Source organism: Pogona vitticeps, chromosome 3 (assembly GCF_051106095.1).
Source record: "Pogona vitticeps strain Pit_001003342236 chromosome 3, PviZW2.1, whole genome shotgun sequence".
Taxonomy (NCBI): Eukaryota; Metazoa; Chordata; class Lepidosauria; order Squamata; family Agamidae; genus Pogona; species Pogona vitticeps.
In genome coordinates, this window is record NC_135785.1 from 122,842,542 (window position 1) to 122,870,418 (window position 27,877).

General features: G+C 40.5%; 1 protein-coding gene across 12 annotated transcripts in view; it reads left to right on the forward strand.

Annotated features, from left to right (window-relative positions):
- Window positions 1–27,877, forward strand: part of ENOX1 (ecto-NOX disulfide-thiol exchanger 1) — a 540,515-nt gene that overhangs the window by 371,588 nt on the left and 141,050 nt on the right. For all 12 annotated transcript variants that reach the window (XM_078390695.1, XM_078390697.1, XM_020797018.3 and 9 more), the window contains one exon: window positions 3,610–3,822. In XM_078390695.1, coding sequence (XP_078246821.1) covers window positions 3,610–3,822 — 213 coding nt within the window. The remainder of the gene's footprint in view (window positions 1–3,609; window positions 3,823–27,877) is intronic.

The window sequence follows — 27,877 nt, forward strand, 5'->3', positions numbered from 1 at the left end:
CTTTTAAAATAGTTTTTTTTATATAAAAAACATAAAACAACTGTTTGTTTCCTTATTGTGGAGTTGCAGTTCTGGTAATCCATATTCAGGTGTTCAAACTGAATGTGTGGGGACATAAAATATGAAAAGGGAGGATCTAAGGGTATGTATTCGCAAAGGCTTTCACGGCTGGGATTTAATGGCTGTTGTGGGTTTTTTCAGGCTCTTTGGCTGTGTTCTGAAGGCTGTTCTTCCTAACGTTTCACCAGTCTCTGCGGCCGGCATCTTCAGAGGACAGCACTCTGTGCTCTGGTGTAGTTTGCTTGGGAGTGGAGTACAGAGTGCTGTCCCCTGAAGATGCCAGCCACAAAGACTGGCAAAACGTTAGGAAGAACAACCTTCAGAACACGGCCAAAGAGACCGAAAAACCCACAACAACTATCTAAGGGTATGCTGGCTGTTCTGTCCCCAGCAGCCCCATGAATGCTGTTTCTGTGCTCTCCCCTCCCCTCCAGAGGTCTGATAAGAAAATACTAAGCCAGGAGCAGCTGGATATTTCCTTAAGACTGGGAAACCTGGTGATGAGAAATTAAACCTGATGGAGTGACTGCACAACCAAAAATCGTCTGAAAGTGCACACATTGTTTTGTATTAGACATTACAACAAGGAAGGGAAAACAAAGAGAATGAGAATAACGGCAGTTTTGTGGTTTTTGCAACATCCAGTTCCATGTTTACCTGCAGAGTGATCAGGCCACATAAGTTGTGTAATAAAATGATTTACTAAAATTGAAGCAAATTGAATAACAAAATGAGTAACACTTTTCAAACTGACATTTTTTTTTCTTCTATCAAATAATAAAATGAAGCTAAAATGTGCCCCCTGTTTATTTGTTTTCAGATTTTATGTTTGCCTCAGCAGTTTCAGTGAAGTTCATTTGCTTCAGCAACTGATGGAAATCAAAAGCACCCTGTTTTTGGAACTGTTAGGAACATACAAAAATTTGGCTTGAAGAAATATAGGATGCCGCTCTGTTCACACAAACTTCCTGTATAGCAACTTGTAATAAAGTTACATTATCTTTTGGTTGACCTGGCAGCAACCTAAATTGGCTTACGGCCATTACAGTTATTTGAGGAGGAAGTCTGGAATTTAAACTGCTTGTTTCCCTGATTGGCTCGCTCAAAATTTGCACAACTTTCATTCAATCTTTCTTAAAAGTATAATTTCATAGTAATTTTTTGCACCAAACATGGTAATGTTCACATTTTCCATGTACATCCAAAAATATATAATAATAATAATTATTAGTATTAACAACAACAACAACAACAACAACAACAACAACAACAACAACAACAACAACAACAACAACAACAACAACAACAACAACAACAACAATAATAATAATAATAATAATAATAATAATAATAATAATAATAATAATAATAATAATAATAATAATAATAATAATAATAATGGATTATATCCATTGATATGTGTATAAACTGAACTAGCCACACAAACTAAATACCTAGGAAAACCTGACCAAAATGACATTGAGAAGTTTGAAAAAAACAAAAACACAGATGTCTGAATCACATAATGGGTCATGTAGCAGCGTGTAGCAGCACTGATCTAGGAAGTAGGCAGAGCAATGGTCTTGTAAGACTAAACTGGACCTTATTAGCTTCTAAGTTCATTTGATCCTGTTGTGGCTTGACACTTCCATTTAGCCATCTTCAGAGGTCATATCAGGCTAGTAGTTCCATCTGCCACTTAACCGTCACACTGGCACAGAGAATAAGGTGCTTAGACCTCCTTCCTGTGGTTCACAGCATCCACTGCCTGGCAGAGCATGGAAGTCAGTCCATGTATGTTTGTTGGATTTAAAGGATAGTTTTTTAAGATTTAACATAGCTGAATTATCTTGTAATATCAGCCATAAAGGCTAGAGTGTATAAGTGCTACTAATCCTTATGGAGCCTGAGCTGCTGTCTCAGTAACCTTTTCTGGAAATGATAATTAACAACAAAGCAATAAATGGTTTCACCTCATATGAAGTGATCATACAGTAAATGTGTGATTGCTGCACCTATTTTGTATCTGCCTACCTTCACAAAAGCCATTTGCTGGTTTCAGTAGAACAAACTAATTCCAAGCAGAAAGGGTAAGAGTTGTTTACAAAAAGAATAAATTTCACTGATAAATATGACAGATCATTCAAATCAGTATATGACTTTCAATACAGTTAGTACTCAGTGTTTTCTAGCAGGTGTCCAAAGCTACTGTTCAATCCATATGTAAAAAGAGCAACATGGGGATCATATTGTCATCATGTCCTCCCATGTCTCTGATACCATAGACAGAAATATACAAGTAGCTGACTTGGAAGGGCTAATGTTGTCCTTCAAGGAGATGGCAGTTTAGCTTGGAAATGGACCAGATCCTTGAGCCAATTCTTATGATCCCTTGGTATAGGTACAGTATTGCCAGTGCAGTAGAGGACTGGATCATGGAGAAGCCACTCAAATAAATTACTAGTTTTGTTAGTGATAAGAAAAAGAGCAGAACAGATAGAAGTGATCTTAGCATACTCTTTTCTTCTGTTTTAACAGACATCAGTTTGGTGTGTGTGCACTGATCTATAAATGTGTTACTGTACATCAATTCAACAAACACATGCTTACCTTTTTTTGTTAGCCCCATTTTTCAGTGTATTTATTTTTAATCAAACATAATTTTTCATAAAATGCTTCTTCCCCTACTGCATATATAGTGGAGTCATTGCATAAATGAAAATGTGTTTTAGTGGAAATGTTAAAAGACAAATAAAATGTTGCCTTTCTGGTTGGCGTAATTTTTACACCATATTATTTTCCCTTCTCCAGTCTTTTAAACACAGTAATAAATTCTGAACTTCCTTTTAAGAAAGCCTATTAAGCTAGCACAATTTCTAAGGTAGCACCAGAAATAACCCCTGCTTAATGCAGGTTAAGAAATCATTTTTAAACGTGACCTTAGAAATTGATTTAATGTTGGCATGCTCAAATTTGGGAATGGCTAGATCATGTCAACTACCGATAACAAAACATTTTACAAAAAATCTTTACATGTACCTTACTTTTCTTCATGGAACTTGAGATGGGAGGCCCACACACACAAAGTCACATTCCCCTATACCCCATGTGTAGAAGATCAATTACTGTTATACATGTGGAAGAACAGTGGTTGGGGACTGCCAGAAAACAGGAGTCTGGAAACACCCCTGACTAAAGATAACTGAATAGTACACATAAAGAGTTCTGCCTGAGTGGGGGGGGGATTTAAAAAAAGCATAGTATTTAATTACTCCCAGAGCAAAGCTGCTCCTTATTGCTAGAACAAAGTGATATGAATGAAAATTCCAGCCACAGCATTCTGTCAGATTCATGATAATTAGGGCTTTGGAGGGCAATTTATAAAGTTTTATGTTAGAATGTTAAGTGAATTCTGCTATAAGATACAAAGTCTGCTATAAGATACATCATAAACATTATTTATGAGACTATTAATTTGTAAGTGTAGAAGTGTATTCAAAGTAGGAAACATGGCATCATAATTTACACTTTTCGAATTGATTGTTCTAGATGACAGCAAATTTTCAGAAGCCATTACAGTGTTGCTTACCTGGATAGAGCGTGGCGAGGTAAACCGTCGCACAGCCAACCAGTTCTATTCAATGGTACAATCGGCTAACAGCCACGTCCGACGGCTTATGAACGAAAAAGCAACTCATGAACAAGAAATGGAGCAAGCAAAGGAAAATTTTAAAAATGCCTTAACAGGGATCCTCACTCAATGTAAGTAACCTGTCAGTCCTATGGTGTTGTCATAGTGTTGTCTTAGTTAATTGTTGGTATTTTATTTTTATTTTTACGCTGAGGGTAAGTAGTTATTAAATAGTCACTTTCTATTGATATCGCATGGCATACTGGAAGATCAAGGACCATTCCTAAGCTATTACTTCTCAAGGTGAGCAAAGTTAAGTAGTTTTTGTTTTGTTTTTCGCTTTTTTAAAAATAAATAGATTGAAGCTTTGTGAAATGAGAATAAAGGGACATGTTTTGGCATTTTGACCGACAACTCTCAGAACCCTGTATCCAGTGTCACTATGCTGGCTGTGGGCTTCTGGAAGCTGCCATCCAAAGTGATATGAATGTCTCATTTCTGTGTGTGAGGGGGTGGATGGTGACTAGACAGACAAGGAAACGGCCATACCCACTGTTTCCAGGGAAGGGATACAGATTGCACAGCCTGGAAGCAGAACATATGGCATGAGAAATTTTAAGTGCCACGCCATTGCTCACCAACCCATTATTAGATCCGGTTAGGTCCTTCTCTCTTTACTCTTGGATAGTGTATGGACACATGCAATGCCAGGTGGAAGGCAGGAGAAGCAGAAGCAATCCCACTAGTATTGAAGTGTACTATTTTATGTAAGTTGCCTTAGGGAACCTTTTGGATGGAAAGAATAGAAAGAATTCAGATAAATAAGTAGGTAAACACAGTCAATAATAAGCAAAATGTGCCTAATATAGAGATGTATTAATTCTCTGAGGCAAACTCCAGCATGAAAAAGAGGAATTTGCTGCAGAAATTTGGCAGGAACAGTGTTCTACTGATTTTCTGCAAATGTTCACTTGGCAGATGAACAGATGAGCCTGCTCCAATATTTTGTGCTGGCAGTTTTTCTTAGGACAAAATATAATCCATTTTGTTACCTTAATGGGTTGTCCTCCTAAAACAATAATCAGAATAATTGCCTGGTGGATTCTTTTTTCTTTTTTGTACTAAGAAGTATTTCTGCTATTTTAATGATGAAAACATATAGTGCATAGTCAAACTGAAGAAGAGTGAAAGCCAACTGCATTTTTCTCAGGCCATATGAGAAATAGTTTGGATCCAATAAATCATGAGTGATTATCATCAGGGTGGTGTTTTATTAATGCTGAAATATGCATTTCAGGATTTAATGTGCAGAAATTTCATATGGCATGATTAAATATAAAATATTTACTAGAATCCAGGTACAAGATGTACACAATTACATCAACCTAAAACCCAAATGAATAACATTCACTTCTTCATGAGTTCCAAAACTAGATTTCTTCTCTGTGTTAGCAATGCCTGTTTGTGCAGTTAGTATAATTGGGAGTATGTGCACCAACCACAGGATTCCACTTGCTACCTGATTTAACAATTAACTCAACAGCCTATTTCAGTTTTGATCAAACCAAATGTTGCTCATTTCACCTCAGGTCCAAATTCTGGATTCAGAAATCCAAATCCTTGTACCTCCCAATTACTATCACTATTAGAGAACAAATGGCTGTAATTCTTCCTGTTGACCAGTATTGTATGCAACTTTCAGACTCAGAAGCCTTTTATCAGGAAATCATACATAGCAAACATGGAGAGAAATGTGAAACAGGCTTTTAATTTTGAATTCCTAAAAAATAATTGTGGATTTGCTGGTAGAATGGATAAAACTTTTAGGAATAGTTCCTCTATAAGTGGGTCATGCTTAAGAAGCCTGAGATTAATACATACAGGTAGCTTTATGTAAGTGCAGCCTTTACATTTTGGAGGCTTCTAAAAAGAGCAAATGTTCTTGTTATGTTAAAAAGATATGGCATAGAAACAGGTCTTCTTAAGGACTTGTGGCCTTTGCAAGACTTTGGAGGTCTGCCCACCCTTTCCAACCATGCAGCTGCACACCTGCTCAAAACACTCCTGGGGTCAGCCTTTTTTTTTAAAGAAGCAAGCGTTAATTATCCCCTCAATTCTGGTTTTCAAAAAAGGTCTTTTAAGGCCTCTATAAATTTCTGGAGAGAGAATTAGACATAAAATGCAAACTGTCTGTGCCCAAGACCTCTATGGGATGATTTGCATTTTAGGACCATTAAAAAATTATTACTTTGCGTATTTGGGAAGGCTTAGAAGGTAGTGCTGGGTCCATTTGACAACATACCATATTTGCTGGCCCTGAAAAGCATGCCTCCAAGTGGGGGGGGGGTCATCTTGTACGCCAGGTGCATGTCTAGCAAACCCTCCCTCTCTCCCAGCAAAGTCACTTAGTAAGACCCAGTAGAGCCCAGCTCCTAGCCTGGGAACAGCCTGACTCTAGCGCCAAACAGCTGACTGTTGGGGAAGCAGCAGACAGGTGGCAGCCATTTTGAGATGCAATCACATGGCTGCCGCCTCTCCAAAATGGCTGCCGCCTCCGAAAAGGAACCAAAAGGGGCAAAAGGAACTCTCCCCATGATGCAGCCAAAGCAGAATCACACAGGTGGAAGAGGGGGTAGTTTTATACAGCAAGTATATAACAAACTCTATATTCTGAGTGGGAATGTTGGGGGGGTGGTCTTATACACCCAGTCACCTTATACACCGGCAAATACGGTAGTCACAGGAAGTGAAAAAAAAAACCCAGGGTGCATTATATATGTGGAACGTATAGTTGCAGAAGCAGATAGATTTCTACCATTTTTCTGGTGAATATGCAATGCTATAGTCTCCCATGTCCCACAGATTACTCCAAAAAAAGTCACTCTTTCCTGCTGTTGGAAGAAAGAAGTATCAAAAAGTACTAAGTACAACTCTCCAGCATATCAATTTAACATCCCTGCCCTCAGGGCTGGGGCCAGGCTTTTTTTCCACCCTTGGCAAGACTAACTACTTGCACACACACACCCATTTTCACAAACAAATTGTAGGAAAAACAAAGTACAAAAGTTGGAATTGTGAAAAATGTATTTTAAAAAAACTGAGAGAACAAGTAATAGAACAGTCTTCAGTTTTCTTTCTCAAATACAAAACAGTTTTAGCACATAAATCATTTTGAATAATCCTATGAACTGTAATGTCTCTTAAATGTTTTTGTTTTTTCCACCTCAAAATCTCATTTTGCGTGCCTTTTGTCACTGATTCCTTCAGGTCAATGGCTGATGCTTAGGCATGTTCAATTGATATACGTAGTTGCCAAACCAACTAGTCTACTTTGCAGCATTGTTGAGCGTAAATATGTTTTTATAAGCTTGAGCTTCGAGAAACTGCATTCAGCACTAGCCATTGACACTGGAAGTGTGAAGAGGATCCTTAGAGCAACAGAAACATTACGCACACTATCCAGGAGCTTTTGTTGCACTATGAAGAGAAGTACTCCTTGTGGTGGCATAGACTTTGGAAGTCTTCGAGCTATTGCTATAAGTTCACAGCAGAGATCTTCAGTATCAATATCTTTGTTTCCATTGTGCATCAGTGATTTTTCCAAATTCTTGCAGGCCTTAAGTACATCTTCAGTACATTTTTTTGTTGATCTTGTATATGTCATATAGGAAGCCAAACAAGGAATTATAGTGTTTTAGCTGTTGGAATCTCTCTTCAACAGATTGTATGACCATGTCTAAGACAGAATAATAAAAACTTATTTTGAATTTCTGCTTTGGATCTTGTGGTGCCTCCTCTTGTGCTTCATGCTGATTTTTTTGTTCTCCTTTGTCTAACTTGTTCTGTCTCAAAGTTTGGTAGTATTTCTAGCTCCTTTGTAATCTCAGCATCCATCAAAACTTGTTGAAAACCTGCATCACACCTACAGTCCAGAAGATAATTCTTAGTCACTTGCAATTGGCTTGTAGCTGAATTTAAATCATTTCCCTTATTTTGTAACAGCTTGCTTGCAAGATTAATTTCAAAAAGAATGTTGTACCATGTAACAAGGGATATCACAAATTTGAACTTACAGATTGCATCAGCAAGGGCCTTAGCTTCAATTCACAAAGTATTTCCAGATAATTTCTTTAGGTTTTTGTCATCAAAATCTCTATTAAAGCATCATATATACAACCAAGATGGTATCTCAGGAGTTTTAAAGCATCAGTCCGACTCTCCCATCTCATTTGATTCAGGGACTTAATAGTTTGCCTAATACATGGCTAATTAGAATTTGCCAACAGCGAGTTGATGTAGATAAAAAATTATAGATCTGTTGAATCAAACTAAGAAACTTGTTGCTTCCAGACAACATTTAGTGGCATCATTGACTACCAAGTTTAAAGAGTGTGCATTGCAGGGCACAAAAAAGGCATGTGGATTTATTTCTAGGACTCTCTTTTATGTGCCATTTTCTTTGCGTTTCATGGTACTCCTATTGTCATAACCTTGACCACAGAGATCCTGAATTGATAATTCCATTTGCTCAAGTTGTCCAAGAAGAGTTTCTGTCATAAAGGCACAAATCCCAATAAATGTTATTTTATCATAACCTCAGGTTTGGACATCTCAGTATCTGATGGTTTGATTACACTGACAAAACATACAATCATTGTCACTTGTTCAATATGACTAACATCAGGTGTGGAATCCAGAATAACTGAATAGTATTTGGCTGACTTTGTATCTGTATCTGCTAAATTTTTCTGCTTTGTAGCACCTCCTAGAATTCGTATAAATTCATTTTGGAAATATTTTCCTAAGTAGTGAACCATTGTTTCTTCATTTTTATCTCTGCACAAATGTTCATTCATGATAGGATCAAAAAGCAGGAGAATTGTAGAATTTGTTCCTACAGTAATTGTCTTGTGAATTTTCTGTTTATGGTGTGTGTGTGTGTGTATGTAGTGTTTTTAAGTGTGGCCGGTAGCCATATTAAATTCCGGGTATGGTTTACATACCTGGCCAGTAAATAAATAAATAAATAAATAAATAAAAAATAAAAATAAAAATAAAAATAAAAATAAAAATAATAATAATAATAATAATAATAATAATAATAATAATAATAATAAGAAGAAGAAGAAGAAGAAGAAGAAGAAGAAGAAGAAGAAGAAGAAGAAGAAGAAGAAGAAGAAGAAGAAGAAGAAGAAGAAGAAGAAGAAGAAGAAGAAGAAGAAGAAGAAGAAGTGTAATCCAAGCTGGGCACAACATTATCCACTTTTGCAGTCATTGCAGTACTCTCACTTTCCTTGAAATCCTCTTTTTCTTCTGTATGTTTTACTGAAAGGCCTACAAATTGTGAAAGTTCATTCTTAGAGTTTATATCACTTGTAGAAGGAGCACCATGTACAGCTTCCTCAGTGGTAGTTTCAACAAGGGTATTGTCATGTTCTTCTTCGACTGCTTTCTGTGTGCAAAGGTATTTCTGGAAGAATCCCTCTTGCTTTGCTTGCTTCTTAGCTCTTTTTGCCTTTTGTTTGCGGAACTGAGCTCCAGATGGTTGGGGTTTTTTTTAATCATGCATAGGTCTCCCTAGGATGAAGACAGTATTTCATGTGTTTAAGATCAGTCCAGGGATAAGCCAGAATTGTAGTTAGCAATACCCACTTAGTCCAAGCCAAGTAAGACCAGGAGAAAGCAATGTACAGATTTCAGAGTAGCAGCCCACCTGGGTGATGTTCTATAAGTGAGTACAGTGGTGCCTCACTTAATGGGCGCTCCATGACGACGAAATCGCTAGACGTCGATGTTTTTGTGATCGCAAAACGATGTTCCCTATGGGGGAATTTCTCTTTGCGATGATGGGTTCCCTGCTTCGGGAACCGATCATCGCAAAGCAATGATTTTCGGCCAGATGATTGGCGGTTTCAAAATGGCTGCCGGGTAAATAAAATGGCCACCCGCTCTTTTCTGGCACGGATTCCTCGCTGCACAGGCAGAGAAAATGACCGTGCTATGGAGGATCTTCGCTGGACGGTGAGTTTCAAGCCACTACGAAGGCATTAATCGGGTTTTAATGCGTTTCTATGGGCTTTTTAAAATCACATTGCGACGTTTTCATTTTACAGCGATTTCGCTGGAACGAATTAACGTCGTAATGTGAGGCACCACTGTACAAGCACATTTTCAGGCCATTCAGAACAGTGCCCATGGCCATGACTCCAAAGAAGACTGCTTAAGAACTCTAACTTAAAATACATTCAGAACAAACTATTATTTTAAAAAATTACATAATTAAATTGATGGGAAATGACTACCAGGTGGCCATTGTAGGAACTGTCCTTGTAAGAAAATAAAAGAAGCCATGTTCGATCAGGCCAATGACCCATCTAGTACAACACTCCCTGTCACACAGTGGCCACACAGTGGTGTAGAACATGACTATACCCTCATATAGATATAAAGACATATCCTATAGCCAGCAAAATGCAACAATGTCAGCAAGTGGGCCAACAAAGCTATTTCAGTAAGGAAGGCCTTACTCTCCCCCAGTATTCCATTTCCCAAATACAATGTAATGATAACATAAGTAACTGTAAATTAAAAATTGAGTAAAAGAAGATAGAAACTCACTTTTCTCCAAATATCATTGGGAACACCATCGTTCAGCTCAATAGAGGCCTTGCAGTTGCAGTGTAAGAGTTGCTAGATTGAAAGTGAAACCATAGTTCCCTCTAACTTACACTAGGGGGTGTTGGTCTGGCACACAAAACTTGGGATTTTTTAAAGAGGCATGAACAAGAGATTAGTAGATCATCCAGGTCAGAGGTCACAAAGTAGAATTTCTGGTCACAAGCTGACTTGGCTTAAAGCAGCGATCCTCAACCTTTTTGGGACCATGGACCGGTTGGGGGGTGCAAGCTCGGTGTGCAGGGGGTGGGGCACCCCGTGCTCATGGATGGACGTGTCACGTTTGCGAAGGGGCATGTCACATTCAGCCGCGAGTGCGACATATCCCTCCATGAGCGCAATGCATCCCTCCACAAGCGCGACATGTCCACCGTGCGCCCGTGCATCCGTCTCCACAGCCCAGTTCCAGGAAGCCCACGAACCAGCGCCGGGCCACAGACTGAGGGTTGGGGACCCTTGGCTTAGAGGGAACATGGGTGGAGCCCCTCCAAAACTAGAAATCTGTCTCCAGTTATAACTGGGGGAATGTAGCTTAAAAGAGACCAAAAGCTAAGTGAGAAAAGGAAGCTGCAGGATCTTTGCCAAAATTTTCTCCCCCCACTGCTGCTTGTCTATTAGCCCTGTTTGATGACTTATAACCCCAGGAGGTAGATCACAGTGGCTGGTGTCAATGGGACATTTGTAAGAAATAGGGGTTGCAGCAGGGGTCACCTCAGGGGGGGGGACTCAAGGGTACACAGCACAGGCAACTCTGAAAGTCCTTATTTATTTATTTTTGCTTACCCAGTAGTTTTTTCTTACTTCCATTGATGCCAGGAGTTATATATGCAAATGAGTTATGCTAACGAAAGCACCAGCAGCCCTTTTTCTATGAAATGACCCCTGGGTTGCAGTATATAGAAAAAATTTATAAGACTTTATAAATAATTATATTCCATAGCACTGTTGTGGTATTTATCTTAACATTTTAAAATACAAGTTTGCAGTTGCATTTTTTTTCCAAGAAACTAGTCTGTATAAAACTGTGCCTCTCTCAGGTCAGTTCTGCGCTCCTCTGAGTTCAGTTCTGCACCCCTCAGGTCAGTTCTGCGACCACCTGAGATCAGTTTTGCGCCCCTATCAGGTCTGTGCTTTAGGAAGTCATCTAGTTCGCCTAGTGGTAGCTCCAGCCCTGCCTCAAAGCACTGTCATTGGAGAAACATGGCAAAATCATTGACTGTTATTAGAAGCTACAGCTTGCTGGTCACCAAATCTTCACCCCTAGCTCTCCCTCAACTCTATCCTAGTGTTTTCTTTATTAGGAAAAATTGAGGAGAAATGTCTAAGTTGGTGGACATTTGGATTCTCTTTTTTGGATTCTCTTTTTTCTTTTTTCTTTCAAATATTTATTTTATCAACTAAGAATAAGATAGGGAATACAGTGGGTAAAAGGGAGTAGGGGGAAATAAAAAGGGTTAGGGGATAGGAGAACACAAAGTATACAGTCATCCAATCTATTCATGTTACGATAACAAATCAACTTTCCGCTTTTTTTTTTACAATTTGATTACCCTCCAGATTTCAACTTACAGTTATGACTTAGTTTAAATCTATGTTATTCCAACACTATCTGGGGACTGAGGCTATTTGTATAATCGTTCAATTTCCTTTTGAATTGGACATGTCTGAAAGAATATCCATTTCTGCCGCTTCCCATGTCTTTTCATGGGCTGTTCATAAATCAAAGGCTTCAACTTATTTTGTTGTTGTGTCTTTTCAATGCTGTATTTGTTTGTTCTCCTCTCCTCTGAGGTGGGTGGGTTACTCACAGCTGCGTGCCCAAAATGGCTCCTGCCCGATCTGTGCTCAGAGTGATCTCTTCAGAGGGAAGAAACACCAGGTTGCTGCCCAGCTTCCCTCACCTCCGCTGCTCACCATGCTTCAGAAAGACTTCTCCTAGTCTCCCCTTCGATTCCTCATTTCTGAAGGATCCAGAGACCGGGCGATTCCAGCTTTTCCTGGGAGATGTTCCCAGGAGCTGCTGACAGCACTGCGACAAGCCCCACCTTAAAATGCACTTTATGGATTCCACCTTTAATTCAAACATGTGGATTTGTCAAAATCAGCCAACTTGAGTGAGTTAGGGTGCATCCTCATCAAGCAAAAATATCCTACTTATATTGCTCCATGTAAAATGTGATTGATAGCCAAGGCTATGGACAAAACACCAGGGCTTCAAATGAACAGAGTTCTCTCCAAAGTTCTTTATAGAACTGGAAAAGGAAAGTGGAGCTGCTCACTGGCAGTTTGTTAGTGGTGCTGGAAGGTGCTAAGATGAGAACTTGAGGTTTCTTTTTAACCACAGAGTTCCTGATTTCAGAAATAAGGCCACTGTGATACAGCAATCCATGGCTACTGTTATGAAAACAGACTATTTAAAATATGTATGGCTCTTCCTACACTTCATTCAGGGAAGCAACATAAATCTGCCAAGCTGTATACTGCCAGTACATCAATACAACTCAAGATTTCTTTCACTTAGTGGGATCTGTCAAAATATAGATGCTTGGATGCACCCATTTTTTTCCCTCTGGAGACTTCCTCTGCAGAGTGTTTTTCTGGTCAGGTCAACATGAAGCCAATGCTTTTGTAGTCAGATAGACTGTTTCTAAAATGGAAGGAAGGAAGGAACCCAATGTACGAGTATTTGAGATTTCATGGCCCAAGAAATAGTCTCATTAATGTGAAGAAAAATATTGAATAAATTATAGCACATATTTGTGGATATTTAAGAAATTTAATATTTTTATTTCTGAGTAACTGCTGTTGAGATCTTATGAGGTTTGCTGGGGGCAATCAGAAACAGTGCTAAAAGAGAACAAAGAACTTTCAGACCAATGAATTCATGCCTTACAGAAACTGTGCTTATTTAGTTAAACTTGGATCTGTAGGTTAGGAGACAGGGAGATTTGTGCTTCCATATGTATTACAGCAGGGTAGGAACTACCTGTTTCAGTGCTCCTTGAGCATAGCTTTATACCGGTTTGCACTGGTATATATGGTGAGTGACTAGGCTTTGAGTGGTAGTGGTGTGTTTGATGTGTGCCAGGAGAATCTGTTAAGGCACTTGGGAGGGAGTACAATATGTGTATGAATGGAACAATGTGCTGATTGGCTGGTATGCTGCCTGGCTGTAGAGATGTTCTTTGGTATATAAGGGGAGCTTGTGTGAGAGAGAACAATTATGTAAGGTTTTTATTTGCAGAAGCAGTTGTTAAGTGAAAGTCTAAAAGAGAAAGCTGTTTGCTAAGAGCTGTGCAGTAAGAAAGAGCTGGGGTACCCATTTGTTTGAAAAAGCTGTGAGATTTCATGTAGGTAATTACTTTTTAAGTGGCAACTAATTTCATGAGCACATGGGTAGATGGAACTAACTTTCCGAGTTTTGATGAAAGTAGTAGACTACCAAAAACAAATAAACAAAAGCCCCCACACAAAAAAACCACAAATAATTTTGTAAGACTTTAAGCACTACAGGCAGAATCTCCTTTCCTGACTCCCCCACCACCAGCAGTAACCCAGTGTATGAGCCATTAGACTCTTTCAGAGCTTGCACGAAATAGTATCCAGCATCTTCTTCTCTAAGCACAAACCAGATCATGAGAAACTCAGCAGGCAGAGTATTACATTCTGTCTCATCAACAGGATACTGGTCTAACTGACTTGAAGACATGGTCTACTTTCCACAAAACATATATAAGAACAAAATAATTAGACCTCAGTTTAATAGATAGTCTCAAACAGAGTAGTACCATTGAATCAATGGGAATGAGTACGTATTTTTACATTTGCAAATCCCCACTGATTCAGCACACCTACTCTAATTGTAACTTACTACTGGATTTTATCTCATCACCTCCTGGCAAACAGAAGAGGAAGATATGGAGGCAGTGACAGTTTTTACTTTTTAGGACTCCATGATCACTGCAGATGGTGACAGTAGCCATGAAATTAAAAGATGCCTGCTTTTTGGGAGGAAAGCGATGATAAACCTAGATAGCATCTTAAAAAGCAGAGACATCACCTTGCCGACAGAGATCCACATAATCAAAGCTATGATTTTTTCCAGTAGCAATGTATGGAAGTGAGAGCTGGACCATAAAGAAGGCCGACCGCCGAATAATTGATGCTTTTGAATGGTGGGGCTGAAGGAGACTCTTGAGAGTCCCCTAGACTGCAAGGAGAACAAACATATCCATTCTGAAGGAAATTAACCATGAGTGTTCACTGGAAGGACAGATCCTGAAGCTAAGGCTCCAATACTTTGGCCATCTCATGAGAAGACTCCCTGGAATAGACCCTGATATTAGGAAAGTGTGAAGGCAAGAGGAGAAGGGGACCACAGAGGATGAGATGGTTGGACAGTGTCATCGAAGCTACCAACATGAATGTGACTCAACTCCGGGAGGCAGTGGAAGACAGGAGGGCCTGGCGTGCTCTGGTCCATGGGGTCACGAAGAGTTGGACACGACTTAACAACTAAACAACAACAAAACTGGATTTTAACTTTTGAATCAATTGTGCAGGTTCCATTGATTCAATAAGCCAGAATCATAATGTGAAAATCAGAAGTCAATTGTTGCTAAAAAATTTTAAGGAGCTGTTCACATTCCTATTCATGTGCCAAGTTGCAGAGAAGTACTGCTTAGGAAGTCCAATTCTAGGTGTTCAATTTAACTTTTAAAGCCTTAAATGGCAGGGACTGCCTGCCTCGTTATGAGTGTGGCTGGAATTTAAGATCTTTAGGAGAGGCCTTAAGAATAACAACAGTTTCAGGGGCCTGCTTAACAGGCACACAGAAGAGGGCCTTCTCCAGTCCGACTCCCAGATTGTGGGAAGCACTTCAGAGTTGTGTTTAGTTCCTACTCTGGTTGCTTTTAAGAAGGATCTTAGAGCTGAACTATTCAATAGTATAAAAATGCTTTCTTAAAAACCCTTATATATAATGTTTAATTTGTTCTGCTGGGTTGTTTTTCTTTGTTTATTTAGTTGATTTTAAAGATATTGCTTAGTTTTTGATAATGTTATAGTTAAAATTGGTTTTATTTGTTATTAATTTTTTTATGAAGATTGTAAACTGTAATGAGCACTACAGATTATAGAGACTATAGTTGTTTTTTAATTCCACTTTGCCTTAAGAGGTCAGACTTTGTAACAAATGTTTTTAAATGGCCTCATATATAAAATGCAGGAGTGGGGTGAGGCAGTATAAAATTAGAATGTCTTTCCTTCCCTGAACTCTCCTGGGTGACTCACCTGCTTCTTCATATGAAACTACCAGTTGAAGGAAGGAAGATTTTTAGCTTAAAAACCTGCACCCCAGGGCCACAATTTTTGTTGGGTGCAGGGCTGAGATACAGTCAACCCTCTACTTACAAACTTAATCCATTCAGGAAAGAAGTTTGTAAGTCGAAAAGTTCATAAGTCGAATCAGCATTTCCCATATGAATGCATTGAAAACCAATTAATCCGTTCCGGCTGTTTTTGGTTCTTAGGTCAAGGGGCGGTTTGTAACTCGAATCATTAGGTCCCATAGGAACTATGCAACACTGGTTAATCCGTTCCTACCACTAGGGGCAGAAATGTTTTTATTTTTTTCCTTTTAAGCTAAGATGACTTAGGTTTTAAAAAAAGGAAAGAAAAGAGGGAGAGAAGGAGGGAACAGACACCTTTTCAACAGAACACTTTGGTTGAAAAGCCTCTTTTCAGCCAAGACAAGCACCTTCTGGGAAAAACCAAGCACCTTTCAGATGACAGATCACCTTGAAAAGCACCGTTTCAATCAAGACAAGCCAATACAAGCACCTTTTGGGGGGAAAGGGGGCAGCAAAGGAGGGAGGGAACACCTTTTTAAAATCCAAAAATCAAAATTAAAAAAAAAGCAAAAAAATAAAAGTACAGTCCGTACAGCACTGTACCAGGCAGTACCAGGCAGTCTGAAGACTGTCTCCAAATCCACTCTCAAAACGCTGGGAAGAGCGAGGAAGCAGACAGGCACCCTCTTCACTGGCCAACGGTTAACTGAAAGTTCAAATTTTGCACTTTCCCCACCTCCCAAACGTTTTTTCGGTTCATAACTCGAATCTAAGTTTGCAAGTCGAGTCAATATTTTTTCTATCAGAGCGAAATGTTTGTAACTAGGGCCATTCATAAGTCGAGGGTTGACTGTAATTTTAGAAAATATTGGGGCTATATGACTATCACCACACCTTAAGTAAATGACAGTTGCTCCTAAGTAAAGTGCAGAGGGAGAGAATCAGATCTGGCAGAAACCTCCTAGGAGTTACACATACTTCATTGTATAAATTAAGTACATGGTTGATACAATAAAGCAGACATTTCTTTAACCAACATGAGTGGCTTAGGGCTTGACAGTCAAAGGGATGGCCTTGTCTTGTCAGGAACCTGCTCAGTCATTAGGATCTACAGGAGAAATCTGCTGAGAATAGTATTATCAGCAGAATCCCACTTGAATGAAAGCAGGGCAGGGCTTTCTCTTCTGTTGCTTTCAAATTGTGGAAGATATTCTTCTCAAAATTATGATCAGTCCCCGCTTCTGTTGCTTTTAGAAAAGGGATAAAAATAATGTCTTTTAATATGGCCTCATTACTTGTTTCAGTGTTGCTTTACTAGATTCTTAAAAAATGTTTTAATAAGTCGATTTTAAAACGATATCCTGTTCTGTTTTACACTGTTCAGAGTATTTATAGAAAGGTAATATATAAGTGTGGTCTAAACTAAAAGTTAATCTCCAGAATTGCAATGCTAGCCTGTTTCCCCAAAAATAAGACCTAACCTGAAAAGCCCTAGCATGATTATTCACGATGCTCGTAATATAAGCCCTGCCCCCAAAATAAGCCCTAGTTAAGTGAAACCCCACCCTCCACCCTTGTGCAGCATTGTGCAGCAACCAGAAGACGATGACATGACTGTAAAATTAAACATCCCCTGAAAATAAGCTCTAATGCATTTTTTGGAGCAAAAATTAATATAAGACCCTGTTTTATTTTCGGGGAAACACGGTATCTGTGATGTTGGGGTTATAAATTAGAGAACACTGTGTGTCTGTATTCTCCCTACTCCGTTTGGTGTGTTGACTAGTATTAGGTTCTTGGTTCTTTTTAAAAAATGTATTGTAACAGGTTTAATGGTTTTGTTTACTCGAAAAGATAAATCATATGATAATGTGTCAAAGCTGTGTGTAGTTGCTCGTTGTTTTGACTATAAAACTGCCCCCTTTCTCCATCTAAAGTATTTTCCAAAGGTTTTTGTGGGGACATATTTTCTGAGCAATGCCTTACTGATTCCTCTTTGCTTTGTGGATAGCTTGTTGTTCGAATGTGTTACAAGAACTGTTACTACATCTCTTGTAGATGTTGCTTCTGAATTATTAATATAAATCCTCAGAACATGGGATTGTGCATGTTTTGTTACAGAGTCTGAAGCAGATGGAATTTAAAGTATTCCCAAGGTATCACTGAGGTATTTTTGCCATTGTGTTTTTCCCTTCAACAAAAGAGAGAATGAACAGTGTCAGGAGAAAGAAAATTATATAAATGTGTGGCCATGCCAGGTGATGAAAAAGGGACATTAATTAGATTCTTGAGATTATGACCTTTTTTTATTTTGAAAAAAAGACATTCCAGGTTACTATGGCTGTAGAGAAATCATATATCAATACAATGCTGCAAGCAGCATTTCCCAAACATGGTGCACCTAATTATGGCTGCTGATTGTTTTTATACCCTCGTCATTTGTAATGTTCTTTACATCTTTGGTTTAGCTCTCAAAGCAACACTGTTATGTTAGTCAATCTTACTCTTATTTTTACAAACTTGAAATTGAGGTCGTGAGAATAGCATAGGTAACCTGACAAAAAGGTAGAGACTGGATTTGACCTTTGGTCCTGCAGGTCTAGATCCATCACTTTGCTCATGAGACCAGGGTATGTAACCATTTGTGGGAAATGTTCTGTCAAAAGATACTGTGCTAAATGCTGCTGGCATGATCCATCCATGAAGCACAAAGGAATTTATCACAGATTAAACAGTGTGGAAGTCTAATTGTAAAAGCATTACTGGGATGGAAATTGTATTGGTCTTGTTCATTACAGCAGTTTCCCTGAGAACTCAAAGGACCTCACATATTTTATGACCTTTATCACGTTTCTTTTCTGGTTATTACAGGTAGCCTGAATCTAAAAACTAGCAGTCCACCTCCACGAAGTTTATTGTGCTAATAAGATTTGGTGTTTTTCCTTGCTCGTTGCGCACACACAAATATGCACACTCACCACTTAAAGCTACACAATACATTAACTTTAAATAAAAGACTACAATTTTACTTGAAAACTCCCATAGGCCCTCTTTTAGCTCCATCAAGAAAAGATAAGAAGTTCTCCTGAGGGGATGGAACCCCTTCTTCCCTGAACAGCTGAGGTAACAAGAAAATTGTGACAGGATGGTAGTTGCCTCAGAGGTGGTGGATGCCAAACCAAATACTTCATTGATCAAATATTTGTTTAGGTCAGTAGTTCTTAACCTTTGTTACTCGGATGTTTTTGAACTGCAACTCCCAGAAACCCCAGCCAGCACAGTTGGTGGTGAAGGCTTCTGGGAGTTGCAGTCCAAAACTCCTGAGTAACCCAAGGTTAAGAACCAGTGGTTTAGGTAAAGATAAAGGTTCCCCTTGACAATTTTTCCAGTTGTGTCCGACTCTAGGGGGCGGTGCTCATCCCCATTTCCAAGCCATAACGCCAATGTTTGTCTGTAGACAGTTTTTGTGGACATGTGGCCAGCACAACTAGACACGGAACACTGTTATCTTCCACTGAGGTGTTACCTATTAACCTACTCACATTTTTACATGCTTTTGCACTGCTAGGTTGGCAGGAGCTGGGACAAGCGACGGGAGCTCACTCTGTCACATGGATTTCATCTTACGATTGGTGTTCTTTCAACCTTGCAACACAGAGGCTTCTGCGGTTTAACCCACAGTGTCACCACATCCCTCCCAAAATATCTGTTTAGCCCTATCTATACGTGTAGGGTTGGAAAAAAAATCCTCTGTGCTACACAAAAGGTTGCAGTAGAGCCACCTCCAGAGATCATTCTTACAATATCTGAACATCCCTCAGAACTTGATGGTTCTGGGACCTATCTGTCCTGTACCACTTGTGTTTGTCACAGAAACAAAAGATAAGGATATGAGTACGTGAGGAAACTGTCAGGCTTCCAGAAACACAGGTTTCCTTCGAAGTAAAGTCCACAGCCCACATGTGCCTAGTTTACCTGTAAAAAGATAATAACTTTGCTGTCGCCACAGTGATAGATTGAGCAGCAGAGGAAACAGGAATGCTGGCAAGGACTGCAGAAGCAACCGGAGATGTTTATGCAGCCTGAGGGCCCCTTGCTGCCCAGCGCTGGGCAAAGACGTTTATAGTTAACTAAAAACTCTTTGCTATAGTTTGTTTTGATGTGTACTTAACTCATTTATCTTTCAGACTTCAACTTATTGGAATTTCAGGGCAGTGTACAATCAGTTGTCACAATACACTCAGTGGCACTAGAACACAGGTAAAATCCTTAAATTTGAATTTTGCAGCACTTTAAAATATGGGGGTAGATGGGGGACGTGACATTTTTACTCAACAACAGGAATACCGTAATTTAGGCACCAGGCAGCTTCCTTTTGAGAGGGAATTCCACAAGCAGGGTACTGCTACTTAAAAGACACTGTCTTTTGCTGCTAAGACGAGTACTTAAGATATGGGGGATACCTGGCCCAGCAAAACTATAAGCAAGAAGGATCTTGGAATTGTCATAGATAACAAGCTAAATATGAGCCAACAGTGTGATGTGGCTACAAAAAAGGCAAATGCTATTTTTGGCTGCATTAATAGAAGTATAGTCTCAAAATCCCGTGAGGTCCTAGTCCCCCTCTATTCAGCACTGGTTAGGCCTCACTTTGAGTATTGTGTCCACTTCTGGACACCACACTTCAAGAAGGATGCTAACGAATTGGAACAAGTTGAGAGGAGGGCAACAAGGATGATCAGGGGACTGGAAACCAAGCCTTATGAGGAAAGGCTGAAAGAATTGGGCATGTTTAGCCTTGAGAAAGAAGGCTGAGGGATGATATGATAGCACTTTTCAAATATTTGAAAGGCTGTCATGCAGAGGAGGGGCAGGATCTGCTCTCGATCATCCCAGAGTGCAGGAGACGCAACAATGGGCTCAAGTTAAAGGAAGCCAGATTTTCAGTTGAATCTCAGGAAAAACCTCCTAACTGTTAGAGCAATACCACAGTGGAACCAGTTACCTCGGGTGTTGGTGAGTGCTCCAATGTTGGAGGCATTCAAAAAAAAAAAAAACTTGGATAATCACCTGGCAGGTATGCTTTGATTGTATTCCTGTGTTGAGCAAGGGGTGGGACTTGATGGCCTTGTAGGCCCCTTCCAACTTCACTTTTCTATGATTCTATGAAAGGAGGTACTAGCTGAGTACAGCTTAGATATATAGGCAAGTTGATAGAGGAAAAAGTGTTTCCTCGGGTGTTTGGGTCCCAAGCTGTTTTGAACTCTAAAAGTATGTGCTTAAGCTGGGCCTGGAAACAGAGGACAAATGCAGTCTTCTTGAAGTTGTCATAATACACATAAATATGGCTGTGCCAGTCAAAATTCTGATAGATTTATTCTGAATCAACTCCAGCTTCCAAGTTACCTTCAAAGGCAATGCGTGAGAAAGATGGCAAACACTTGTTTGAGAAATCATGTAGATCCAGTGTCTCATCATAGAAACCTATAGTTATCTGGGGGCACCTTTCACAAAGGGCTGGCTTGGCTGTGTCCAATTTTGCAGAATGTGAGAAACTGGCCAGTACCACCCAACATATTTTCTCCAGGGCACCCCAATCATGTGCCACTTTTCTCTTGTTCCTGCCGAAACCATTAATTGGTTCAAAACAGAACAGAATCAACAGAACAGGGAGACTCATACCTCTCCAACGCTTAAACTGTCTCTGGTGTGAAGCAAAGGTGATGGAATACCATTACAATGAGGGTCTCAGAATGTCCCATGCTGAAGCACTCAGAGAAACGTACTGGCTTAGGTCTCTGGCTACAGAGCCAGAGGTTGGGGGATCAATTACCTATTGTGCCTCTTTGAGAAGGGCTGGACTCCATGATCCATAGGGTCCCTTCCATCTCTGCAGTCCAAAGATGATTGATTGATCGATCAATCAATCAATCAATCGATTGTCGTGATCACATAAGAGCAAGTGGTTTTCCTCTGTCCTGGCAAGTTCACCTTTGCATTCCTGATTCTGCAATGACTGCACATTTAGATCTGTAACTGGTCACACGACAAGGGCCTGCCAGAGGGAAAGCTACTGCGTGATTGTCCTGACACTAAAGAGTCAAAGATGCATTCAACCTAAGCCTACTGTAAAACAGACTCTAAATGGGTGGCAGTTCCAGTAATGTGAGTCTGGTCTTGCCTAGTCTCCTGATGCTGCACCTCCCAAAGAATGTGAACATGCACATACACCCATGTAGGCCCAATGCCAGATATATATGGTGTCTCTGCACGCTCCTGATGGAATTAATGCCTTTATTGGCAATTCCAGCCAGTTTAATTGCTATTAAGATATAGGTCCCAGATGCATTCAAATTTTAATTCAGTATCATTGCAGATGTCTGATCAGTTTACTTTTGAATTCTTCATCACAGTCTTTTAATAGTCTGCATAAATATGGGTCCTTAGTTGATTTGTGTATTCTTGAGGTAGCCTTCCTCCTGCAGCATTGTTGAATATAAACAAATATAAGTACACAGAACTTAAGTGAGTTCATGGAGACCTTTTGTGGTCCATGCTTTCCTCTCTTTTTTTGTCTATTTTTTGTCAGTGAGAAGTCCTTGGAAGGGACAGGATCCTGAAAGGATGGTACTTTCCTCTTTCACCAGCCAAAGCCTAAATAGATTGAATGCGCATGAGCAGTGGAATTCCAGTGGTTCACACTGGATTTGTATGGAGACCAGTTGGCTGCAATATTAGCATATTATCGCAGTGTGGAGTCCAATTCCACTCTTGCACTTTGTGCATAATTCTGTCATGAGTTCTCAGTCTATTAATCTAATTCTAGCATTATAATTAGCACACAAATTTACAGATTCTCATATTCAACATTGAAGAGACTTCTGGTCAATCCTGCCTTTTTTGGACTTACTGAAAGAGTAGGAAAACTATCTACAGAAAGTACTAGCAGTCCAAGATGAATTGCTGTTTACTTCAAAAAATACTGTTTACACAAAAATTGCTGTTTACCCCCAAAAAATAACTTGGTTGGCTAACTCTATTTGTTACTTTTGTTGCTGATCTCTACAAGTATCTAATATATTTGCATTATATACCTGTAGATTAGATTACACATCCTTCAGTCTCGAGAGACTATGGTAACGTGCTCTGTATGGAGGACTTGGCACAGCGTCCAGTGTGGCTGAGAAGGCCAATTTGAGAGTGACAGTCCCTTCTACACTGAAGTCAAATACAATCTGTCCCCTGTCCAGCTCCTTGATTTTGCTGCTTTTGGGACTGCCTCTTTGCCTCGGCCTGCTGGACAAGGGTCTCTTCAAAATGCGAGAAGCCATGATGCACTGCCTGCCTCCAGGCTGAATGCTCAGATGTCAAGGTTTCCCATCTGTTGAGGTCCATTCCTAAGGCCCTCAGATACTGCTTGCAGATATCCTTGCATCACAGCTGTGGTCTCCTCTGGGGTGCTTTCCCTGCACTAATTCTCCATACAGGAGATCCTTTGGAATCTGTCCATAATTCATTCTCACGACATGCCCAAACCAACTTAGACGTCGCTGTTTCAGTAATGTACACATGCTAAAAATTCCAGCTTGTTCTAGGACTACTCTACTTGGAACTTTGTCCTGCAAGGTGATACCTAAAATATGTTGGAAACAACACATATGGAATGTGTTTAGCTTCCTCTCCTGCCATGCACAAAGGGTTGAGGACTCACTGCAGTAGAGGAGTGTAAGGACACAGGCTCTATAGACCTGGATCTTGGTACAGTGCTGCCCCGCTTAACGAGTGCACCGTTTAACGACGAATCCACATAGCGATCTATTTTTTTAGATCGCTAATGCGATCACATTGCGATGTTCTGAATAGGCAAAACATCGCATTGCGATGATCGGTAAGCATTTCGCTTACCGATCTTCGTATTGCGATGTTTTTTTAAACGGTTCCAAAACGACCACCGGGTGCCCAAAATGGCCGCCGCAAGTGTTTTTGCGCCCTGCCCTCACTTACCGAGGGCGCGAAAATGGCGGCACTATGGAGGAACTTCGCAGAACTGTGAGTTTGGGAGCCATAGGAACGCATTAAACAAAGTTTAATGCGTTCCTACGGCTTTTTCCATTCCGTTTAGCGATGTTTCTGCATAGCGACGATTAATCTGGAACGGATTAACGTCGCTATGTGGGGCACCACTGTATATGCCATCAGCTTCCTATTAAGCCATAGCCTCTTTGTGAATCTAGAGAACATGGTAGCTGCTTTCCCAATGCGTTTCTCCAGCTCAACATCTAGAGAGAGTGTGTCAGAGATCGTTGAGCCAAGTTACACGTAATCATGAACAACCTCCAATTCTTGTGTGGCGATGTAATAGAGGGAGGTGAGTCCATGCCCTGGCCCATGACTTGTGTTTTCTTCAGGGGGATTGTTAATCCAAAGTCTTGGCAGGCTTTGCTGAAATGATTCATGAGTTGTTGGAGGTCTTCAGCAGAGTGGGCAACAATGGCTGCATCATCAGTGAAGAGGAAGTCCTGAATGCATTTCAGCTTGCATTTTGTCTTCGCTCCCAATCTAGAGAGATTAAAGAGTTTTCAATCTGATCTAGTCCGGAGGTAGACACCTTCTGTTGCAGTTCCAAAGGTGTGCTTCAGCATGACAGCAAAAAAGATTGCAAACAGAGTTGGCGCGAGGACACAGCACTGTTTCACGCTTCATATGTCAAAGTGCCCTTCATTTCCTCATGAAAGAACCTAATGATGTTAAGGAGTCGAGGTGGACATCCAATCTTGGGAGCTATTTTAAAAAGGCCATCCCTGCTAACCAAATCAATGGCCTTTGTAAGATCTTTGGAGGTCACAAAGAGTGGCAGTCGTTGTTCCCTGCATTTCTCCTGCAACTGTCTGAGGGAGAATACCATGTCAGTGGTGGATCTATGAGATCGAAATCCACACTGTGATTCTGGATAGACTCTGTCTGCAAGCACCTGGAGTCTCTTCAGCACAACATGGGCAAGCAGCTTCCCTACAACGCTGAGAAGAGAGATGCCATGGTAGTTATTGCAGTCGCCCCTGTCTCCTCTGTTCTTATACAATGTGACAATGTTTGCGTCCTTCATGTTCTGTGGTACTCCACCTTCCCTCCAGCAAAGACAAAAGATTTCATACAGCTTGATGGTGATGATCTCTTTACAACACTTCAGCAGGGATGCTATCTTTCCCAAGTGCCTTGCCAGAGGCGAGGGAATGCAAGGCCACTTTTATTTCTGCTAAAGTTGGTTCGCTGTCCAACTCTTCCAAGACAGGCAGGCACTCGATGTTATTTAGTCCCTCTTCAGTTACTACATTCTGTCTGGAATATAGCTCAGAGTAGTGCTGCACCCAGCATTCCATCTGCTGTGCTCAGTCCTGGATGATCATGCCTGTAGCAAACTTCAAGGGAGCAGATTTCTTTTGTATTGGACCTAAATCCTGCTTGATACCATCATAGATTCCCTTAATGTTACCTGTGTCCGCTGCTATCTGTATCTGAGAGCAGAGCTGAAGCCAATAATTGTTGGAACATCTCCTGTCAGTCTGTTGGACTTTGCTACAAGCAGCTCGAAGAGCCTGCAAGTTGTACTCACTAGGACAGGCTTTGTATGCTGCTAGAGCTCTCCTCTTTTCCTTGATGGCTGGCATCAAATCCTCCGAATGGGCTTTGAACCAGTCTGCTGTCTTTTTGGTCTTCTTGCCAAATGTGGACAAGGCGGTGTTATACACAGTGTTCTTGAAATGTTCCCATTGTTCAGGTGCATTTGCATCAGCTGGGCCTGGAAGGTTTTCCTCAAGCGCTTCGGCAAATTCCTCCACTTTTCTTTGATCATGAGTCTTGCTGATGTCAATACGTGGTCATCCTTCATTTTTCATGTGATACAATCTCTTTGTTCGCAGTTTTACTCTACTACACACCAGGGAGTGATCAGTATTTCAATCAGCACTCTGATAACTGTGTGTGATCGTAATACTAGGAAGGCTAGAACGTCTAGTGAGGATCAAATCAAGCTGATGGCAGTGCTTGGATCTTGGATGTCCCCAGGAAACTCTGTGTTGAAGCTTCGTATTAAAGAACGTGTTGCTGACACAAAGACCATAATAACAGCAAAACTCCAGGAAGCGTTGGCCATTTTTTGTTCATCTTCCCAATGCCAAAATGGCCTAAACAAGTGGGCCAAGAATTGTGATCAGCACAACTCTAGCATTAAAGTCTCTAAGAATGAAGAGCAGCTCTCTCTCAGTGATTTTTTTGATAGTTGCTGCCAGATCATCGTAGAATTTGTCTTTGACTTCTGTTGTAGATGACAATGTTGGTGCATATGCACTAATGAGGGTGACTGGTCCCGCTGCTGAGTGAAGCTGCAGAGACAGGATTCTTTCACTCCCCACAGTAGGTGGAACAATGGATTTCAACAGAGTATTTCTGACCGCAAAACAAACACCATATTCCCTGGTCTCATTCAATGGTTTTCCCTGCCAGAAGAATGAGAATTTTTTTTCTTTGACAGATCCCATGTCTGGCGATCTCGTCTGTTGCAGGGCAACAATGTCCATCTGCAACCTACTCAGTTCCATGTCGATGACAGCTGTCTTGCACATGTCATCTATTTCCTGCAGGTCATCAGAAAACCCAGGGGTCATTGTCTGAACATTCCAGGTGCCCAACTTTAGGGCAGAATTTTTCTTATGATTGTTGCATGGGGAAAGGTTATCGATCTGCTTGTCGGCTTTCACCCTAAACCCCATGCACGCCATGAGGTTAACAGACCGTGGTGAAACAGCACCTTACTGGCTGGGGACTGCCCAGCTTAAGGCAGGCGGTAGCTACCTAGTGAGGTGCAATGACCTCTCCCACCATCAGAAATAGACACTGGCGTCACGCTGTAAGCCAATTGAGCAAAGACTTATAACCAGTAACTGCTACTTCCCGTGTTATTTCGATGCTGCATGCGAAGCTGGCATGTCCTCTCCAGAGCACGAAGCCTGGGTAAAATAATATGGAGGATAGGCTGTTACCCAAGCAGCAAATCCCCCCTTTCCAAGTCGCTGAAATAGTCCAATGGAAAGGCAAGAGCCAGTACAATTGGTTCCAGTAACATCACAGGAGTTGCCAGAATGACATAAACTGCCTCCAGGACTCCAGCTCCGTTTTTTGCCTTGAGGTTTACTCCTGAAGCCTTTTCCATCAGTGGATATAGCCACAAGGCAGTGGAGGTTTGGAATTGTAGTTTTCCTTCTCCTAGATGGGCTGCCTTCCAGGGCTGACGAGCCCCACCTACCCGGGATACTTGTAGAGATCAGCAACAAAAGTAACAAATAGAGTTAGCCAACTGAGTTAGTTTTTTGGGGGGTAACGAAGGTTGCTCAGTTTAAAGCAATTGAATTTCAATTGTAGATTAACAATTTAGAACTAAGTTAGAACTGAACCTGATGTTCTGTTTATGTTACAATATCACACTGTTGAGAGACTTGAGAAGCAGCACCAATGGCTGCAAGTTCACCCCACTACTCTCTCCACTGGCTCCCTGCCACACCCCTTCCTGGAAGGCTGTGTTCATGCCCTTGGTCTTGCTTTGGTGGACTTGGAAATGTTTGCGAGAGACAAGCGACTCATAATTTGTCACTGGGCCAGAGTTGGTGAGAGGAAGACTTTGTTCATGACTAAAGCCTATGTTGGGGACATGAGATCCCAAAGAGTTGTGTCTGACCTCCTGAATGATTCCTCCTTTTTCTATCATCTCCTGATGCAAAACAAAACAACAACAACAACAAAAACCTTCTTGATGTTCAGGCTTGATGCCATAATCTGTGGAAGCATCCAGATTTTGGGAGATTTTGACCCCTTATGTCTGGACAAGTTGCCTTTTTTTTGTTTGAGGATAGAATGTAAGTAGATACATTTCTCAGAAGTATTATGATTATATCTGGGTGATTAAAAAGGGAATGGTCCTTTACTTTTTAATTTGCATGTTTACAATTAAAGTCATCCGGTGCACAACATGTATATGTTTACGGAGCAACAAGTTACACTGTATTCAATGGGGCTTATTCCTGGGTAAATGGAAGGCTTTGCTGCTGTAAATAATTAGGATTTAGTAAGTGTCAGCTTGTTAAAGGTGATTCAATGAGTTTCTCTCTAC